Source organism: Nematolebias whitei, chromosome 4 (genome assembly GCF_014905685.2).
Source record: "Nematolebias whitei isolate Nwh7 chromosome 4, NemWhi1, whole genome shotgun sequence".
In the NCBI taxonomy this organism is placed as follows: domain Eukaryota; kingdom Metazoa; phylum Chordata; class Actinopteri; order Cyprinodontiformes; family Rivulidae; genus Nematolebias; species Nematolebias whitei.
The window spans coordinates 23434095-23441308 of record NC_056501.1 but is presented as its reverse complement, the minus strand read 5'-3'; the positions used below and the strand labels follow the sequence as shown (position 1 = coordinate 23441308).

Below are 7214 nucleotides of genomic sequence, written 5' to 3'. Positions count from 1 at the left end.
CACACACACACACACACACACACACACACACACACACACACACACACTTCACTTCCACTCTCTGTGAACAAAAACCTGCAGGGGTTGGACTTACATGAGATCCATTCATTTCAGATCTTTCCTTAAAAAAAAAAAAACAGCAGCATTCTCTCAACAAAAGCAAAAATGATCATAATGTCAATTCAAACTATACTGTGAGTTAATAACTGGCATGTAAAGTGATAAAAGTGCTAGTTTATAACATCTTTATACTGAAAATATACACAAAATATTAACAGAAAAATCTACAGACGGTGCAGATAGTTAGGATTTGACGTTGAATTGTAGAACATTGTGTAAGTTTAGTGCATCGGGGGCCGCGGTGGCTCAGTGGTCAGTGCAGTGGTCTCATAGTCCTGAGGCTTCAGGTTGGAGCCCGGGTTACGTCAGACAGAGAGTTTGGCGTAAAACAATGGTGAAACCTCTAAGGCAAGTTCACTCGCTGCGCTGAGGAGAACAGCTGAAGAGAAAAACACCAGCTATAACTGTGTTTGGTGCATCGTTACGTTTAAACATGTAGGTCTGCACCAGCGTGTGTTAAATTCAAATCTGCAGAGAGTTTGATTTAACAGAGCAGAAATAAACAGCACTATAGTTCCACTGGTACATCAATTGATTTCAGGGGAGCTGAAATAAATAAATACAACGCTCAAATATTTGGTGAACTCTAAGAGATTTGTGGGGTGGGGGGGGGTGTTCCACCATCAACCGTACGCCAGGTTCTGAAGCAGTTGTGCAAAAATGTCTTTTAAAAATCTACAGCCACTTGACAGTTTGTAGATATCTGTATGCACCGTCAATCCTGTTGTTCTTCTGCTGATGTTGCAGCTCACCTACTTTTGGGGGGGGGGGGGGGGACATCTAGGCTTCCCTCTTTACTGTCCTGATCGAGTTTCAGACCTCCTGTGAGCATGCACCATGAGGGTCTGTGTTTCTCTGTGCATGCGTGAATGCAACAGACGTTTGCCCGCTGAGCAGGCATGAGTGAAAAGAAATTCAAGACAGATGGGTGCATCATTTTACGTCACACAAAACTCTTAAATCCACAATTATCCAATGAAAGTTTTCAATTAGAAGCAAATTCCTCACTGTGTCCTTGTAAAAAAATAAGCAAAGTGTGCACAATGTGCTGGTGTGTGCATGCCTGACTGTCTGTGCATGTGAGCTGAGGTGTTTGCGTTATCTCTGCATGAAGCTGCTGTAATGTGCATGAAGGGTGTCCAAAGGGTGACAGCAGATATGTTTGTCTCTGAGTCACACCTAACCTCTGCTAAAAAAAAAAACAACACTTTGTAAAATATGTCCAAATTGACTGATGGACATGTTCACTAATTTACAGGTCCATGTAAAGTCGTTGTATTGGTGACAAATGGGTGTGAATAAAAAATAATGCAGATCTATGTGTTCTGTGGGAATTCAAGAAATGTCTCTTTAGTGTGTGTGGTCCTGCCGGTGTGAGAAGTTCAAAAGGTCAAAGGCTTCACCAAAACCAAAGTGTCACGCTTTATCTGAAACAGATCCTTTCAGAATAAAAGTTTGCTTTTTATGTTGTAAGCTTTCAGCTGAAAATGTTCATCCTTAGTCAATCAAGTCATCCAGGAGATGGCAAAACCTAAAATGTTTCAACAAAGTGGCTGGACAGATGTCTCATATGAACTGATGGATGTAGCGTTCCACACTGCAGTGATCTGCTCCTTTTGTTCAAGCTGAACTCACATGCAAAGCACTCTACCTCCCCTCACTCCTCTGGGTCATTCTGGTTTTTGTTTGCCTGGACCAGCCACAAGAAAATATATTTTCTGACTCAAGGACATTCTCTTCTTGTCGTGTTTGGGTTTCACACCCAGCATGCACGCTTTAAGCTCCTTTCCTTGTTTCCTGTATTTTCCTGGAAGTGTTACAGCACCCCTCACAGGACTGGCATGGTTACTACAGCACGTTAGGTCATTTTAAGGGATTCTGTGTGGCTCAAGACATTTGTAGAAGCAATGCTGTTTTTTCTTTCTGTGCGGACAAGGTCTAAACACGGACCATTACTATAAACATCTTTATCCACACAAAAACACCAAAAACAGCCCAAAACGCTGTAGTAGCCATGCCAGACCTGTAAGTGGCGCTGTAACACTGCCAAGGAAATACGTCCAAAACTAGAAACAAGATGTGGAGCATGCACATAAAACCGAGAGTCAAATGTAAACACAAGAAGAAGAAGACATCCTCAGGTTTTAGGTTAGATTAGAGGCAGGGTTATGACATGATCATTTTCACAATGTGTCTACACAAAAACGAGATTAATTCCCTCTGAAACCTGTTTTCAAAATCTACAGTTTCCAGGCTCCTAAAATGCCATTTCCCTGTGGCATGGCTGAAACTATTAAAAACTCTTGTGCATTCACAACAACTCGTTTAACCCTTGGAGAAAAAACAACTGGGGATTAGATTTAAAACGTAAGGTGAAACCAAAGTCCTCCTTCTCTGTTCAATGTTGGTCTTCCTGTCAAATATGGCTTCCTTCACTTCTCTCTCAAACTATCTAGCTTTCTGTCCAAAATATGAAGCATATTGTTCTCAAAAGAGACCCACATAAGGGATGAGCAGAAGAGAGGTTTGCACATGTGCTCAGTTAGCATAAACATAGCAACCAATGACCATTTAAAAGCATGGAAAGCTACTTTTTAAAATTTATTTCTTTTTTAATTGTGAATACTACTCCAATGGGAAGCAGCACAAAACATGAAGAGAAGTCCATTCACTTTGTTGAACAACTGTTTGGGTGAACTTTCTAAAGGACCATCCCATCCATTCGTCCATTTTCTTTAACCACTTTTTTCCAGCTGTGCTTATGTCCAGCTGTCACTGTAAGAGAGACAGGGCACGCACTGAACAGGTCACAAGTCCATCACAGGGCGAGGACCAGTCCTCTTATCATAAACATAATAAAGAGAGCAGATTGGACAGCGGCAGCTCAGAACCAGATGCTAAACTGCATTTAAGTCGTGATTTCTTTTTTAACCTCAAGTCTCAAATAGCAGCATCGTCACGTTGCGATAAAAGTTGCTTTTTTGAATTAGTTGGACTCTTTCGCTTCTCAACCTGGATCTGCCTCCTGCGGAGCGACAAACTTGGTCACTAAGCAGCTGGATCAAAACTGGGGCCAGTGTGGCTCCACACTCAAGGTATTTTTATGGATGTCTGTTAAACTGTGGTTAATACGCATTTAATGGAGACAGGGAATTGATAAAACACTCAGCAGCAGACTGCGGTGAGAAAAGTGTCAGAGTTGGAGTTTTTGCAGCCATGTTGGCCGAGAAATTCAATCTGACCCCTGGAAATAGACTTTGGGGACAATATGTGATAGGTCAAGGGGCGTTATGTGTGTTGATGGTGAAGGGGTGTGTGTTTGTGCGCTGGGGTTGACTCACCCAAATTTAACCGTCTGCATTCTCCAGCTGCCTGGAGTTTCAGCTACAGCATAGAAATGCATGGAAATGACACTCTGGAACATCCAAACATCAACAAAGATTTAAACAATTTAAAAAAACGTCATTAAATGAAATTATGAATGCTTGATATTATGTTTTAATGTGCCTTTTTTTTTTTTTTTTTTACACCCAATGCTCCAGAAAAGTATTTATACATTTTAGCCTTAATGGTGCCTCCATGCAGCTTTGAAAACCCACGTCTGGAGTAAATTTAGGATGAAGATCATACAGTGCACATCATCATACGCTGCACTGCAGGATAGTTGTGACATTTTAATTCGGCCGCACCCCGAACCAGACAGAGATGGGTTGAAAAGTATACGAAGACACAAAAACACATGGTTCCTTTCTGTTCCATGATTTATATAAAGCTCAAAAGGGATTTTCACTCGCGTGCCCTCCTCCCTCATCGCTCTGCCTCCTAATCGGGGCGAGTCTGACTCAGCCGCTGCTGGTCAGTGGATGGTCAGTCAGTGAGATCACACAGAGTTTACATCCATCTTCAGAGGTGTCATACGGGTTGTTTTATTTCAGGTCAGCTCCCGTAACAGACATTCCTGATGAATATTAACAGTTGACCTGCAGCCAGACGCTGGCTCTGGGTCCACACACAGTCAGCCGGGCCCAAAGGAGTATTCGAAAGCTTGAAGGGTCAGTGGGTTCAGTCGACTTTGTTCTTAGATAAAAATGGCCGGGTTTTGATATGAGGGCAGGGGTGTGGAATTTTCCACTTTCTTCTCATTTTCTAGGGTTGTCCAGGGTTTGGCTCAAACCAAAACCCTTTCGTCTGCCAGCTTAAGAAGCGTATGTTCCCAAATGTTGTGAGACAACTATCTATTTCAAAATGTGCTGCCCACTTTACAACATAAAAACTCAGTAGGGTTTTTATTATCTATAAGGATCATAAACAGTGTTTGTTCCGAAAGCTTAGACATGTGCATGGTCCAACTCTTCCATACAAGACCAATAACACCTTTTTTCTTTTCTACCTTCCTTTCAGATGATGTCATCAGAGCACCTGACCTATGGCTGGCTGTGGAAGCTGCTCGTGATGCTTGTGAAGTTTTGCCTCGCTTTCGCCGACCCCGTGCGACCATTCAATAAGACAGGCTGCACAGCCAAGACTCCTGCGTCTTACATCCTGGTCTTTACGGGTCACTGGAGCCCACAGGCCTTTCCAAAGCAGTATCCGCTGTTCCGACCCCCTGCGCAGTGGTCCAAACTGATCGGTGAGGAAGACTGCAAGAACCCGTCTCTTTTAATTGAATGTTTTACCTGGAACACATGAATGTCCAGTGGCCTTTTCAGATCTTTTCACAAGTCAAGTTAAAGGGCTATTAATGACAGAAACCGAAAATCTGCTTCACCCAAAGTTTGATGTCATAGATATTTAGAGCACGTTCGTCATACACAAAGCAAAAAGAAAAGGCAGAAAGGAACAGAAAAAAAAAGTACTGTCTAAATGTTACCAGATGGCATTTGCCTTTGTTTTTCTAACTGCTGTCCAGCCACATCTTTAATCTTTCTCTGTCTTTCAGTCAGTCGTACGCTCTGTTCCACATTTCCGCTGGTTTACCACAGTGTTGGCGGTAAAAACCATAGTGGTGGTTTGGGGGCTGGTGAAGGTGGGTGATGATAGTTGAGGTGTACTCTGTCAGACCACTTACCTCTGAGCCAGGATTTATCAAAAAAGGGTTTCTTCTGCTTGATCCCTTTATTCTCTCCTTTTTACCAAATAATAGTACCTGGACAGATTGAAGCTGTTAAGAAATGGGGATACATAAATGTTAAGGTTGTGGAAGCAGTGGCCTTGTCTGGTTTCCAGCTGTCCCAGCGGTGCCCTCTTGCCCTGAAGGAGGTGGATGTCCCACTTTTTCCAAACTGAGACAGGCACCAGCATTTCTGACACATCTGTAATTATTTCCATTGGCATGGTAAGAGTCAGTCTTTGTCTTAGGGGAATAAAAGCACAAGGGAGTAAGTGGGCTGTCAGTGTCCTATAGGGAACAAAAAGGAGGCTGGAGACGGAGTTTGACATAATAAACTTGTTAAAACTTTTTGGGGCATTCCATGGGCTTGTCTTGCTTTATTGTAAATATCAGTGAGGGTATATGGAGTTGTCAGAGCCAAAAAATGCACAAGCAATTTTAGACTTTGAAGTCTTGGTGGGGCTTAAACGTGATGCACTATCAAGTTTCAAGGTTTAGTGGGAAATTTGTTAGGATGGAAATGCAATTAAGCGCACAAGTAGTGGCTGTTTGGAGAGAAACAAGATAGTGTGTGAAGTGTGCTGGACAGGTTGTGCGCGTGTGTGTTCGTACATGTGTCAGGACTATTTAGATTCAAATGCATGGTTGTGTGAGTGAGTCTTTACGAAGCTCTGAGGAGTGAGGTAAGGCAGAACCATCAGAGCATTTGTCAACGTGTTTCTGGCTAACCTCACTCTGCCCTTTAAACCACTGGCCCAGACCAGTGGCTTTGTGGGTTTGAACATGGAGCTCCGCAACCTGGGCTTCAAATCTAAGGCTTGGTCTTAATTTTTACAGATTTCATTGATAGCCAGAACTACAGAAAAAAACAGTGGAGCACAAGGCCCAGTTGGCACCGAGAATACAAAAAAGTACCAATAAGTATTTCCAAACTAGTTAAAGTAATTTGTTGTCCTCCATCTGCCTGCCAATTGAAGGATCCTGGCCGACCTCCTGGCAGCTCAGACCTGTGTTGTGGTTTTAGCAGTGATGGATAGAGAATAAACCCTTACAATAATACATGCGTATGGACAATTCCTTCACAATGAGTTCAAACAATCATTTTAAGAGCAGGAAGTAGGGGGCAGTTGTAGAAATACATTTCGGCTCCATGGTGGAAATGATCTCACTGTCTGGCCAAGGCTCTGTGGTGCTTCACTGACACTGACATAGACATGGTCTTCTCTTTCTTCGTTCTCTTTCTCTTTCTTTTAGCGGTCAGCCATAATCACCATTTTAGGCTGTGGGAGGAGGGTGCATCAGCCAGTCCAGGGGTGCAGAGCTTTGCTGAACTTGGGGTGACGGTGGAGCTGATGAAGGCAGCCAAGGAGGCGAGAAAAAGACGCTCCGTCGGAGCCATGCACCGAACAGCTGGTATTCCTAACGGCATTGGGCACAGCTCCACAGAGATGGTCATGCAGCCCCGTAATCCACTGGTATGAACAAGTGAAATTCAACAAAAATCTATAGGCTATTCATCTGTGAAAAAACTAACATGCTCAGACACAGTGAGTCTCAAAAACCATATGTTTGACCCAAGCCTCTCTTATCATCGTCAGTCCACTCCAACCACACATTGAACCACTTCTTTCTACTATGTCTAGTACTATGTTTACCTGAAGTGCTTGAACTCAGCAGCCACAAACGCCTACATCCATCCTGCGCAGTGTAGTCTCTGTTTGTTGTTCGTCTCACTGAACTCGTGAGCTGACAGGGGCCACTTTATGTATGGTAAATACAAAGCTAGCTGCCAATTAGCTTGGCAAAAAAAAAACAGAGCGAGGAGGAATACCTCCTGTATCTGCCTGAAGAAAACTAAGATGACCCATCAGTGCCATCTGTTAATTTTTAACCTTGATTTGTGCTTCGTTGTATTTGGACGACACTCAAAATGTCACCAGGCAAAAAGCTTTATATGTATGTATGTGCATATATATATCTATCT

General features: G+C 43.0%; 1 protein-coding gene across 1 annotated transcript in view; it reads left to right on the top strand.

Moving 5' to 3' along the window:
• Positions 1–7214, top strand: part of spon2a (spondin 2a, extracellular matrix protein) — a 15599-nt gene that overhangs the window by 311 nt on the left and 8074 nt on the right. Inside the window, exons 2-3 of the mRNA XM_037675883.1 lie at positions 4522–4750; positions 6485–6705. Of these exons, the coding sequence (XP_037531811.1) occupies positions 4522–4750; positions 6485–6705 (450 nt within the window). The remainder of the gene's footprint in view (positions 1–4521; positions 4751–6484; positions 6706–7214) is intronic.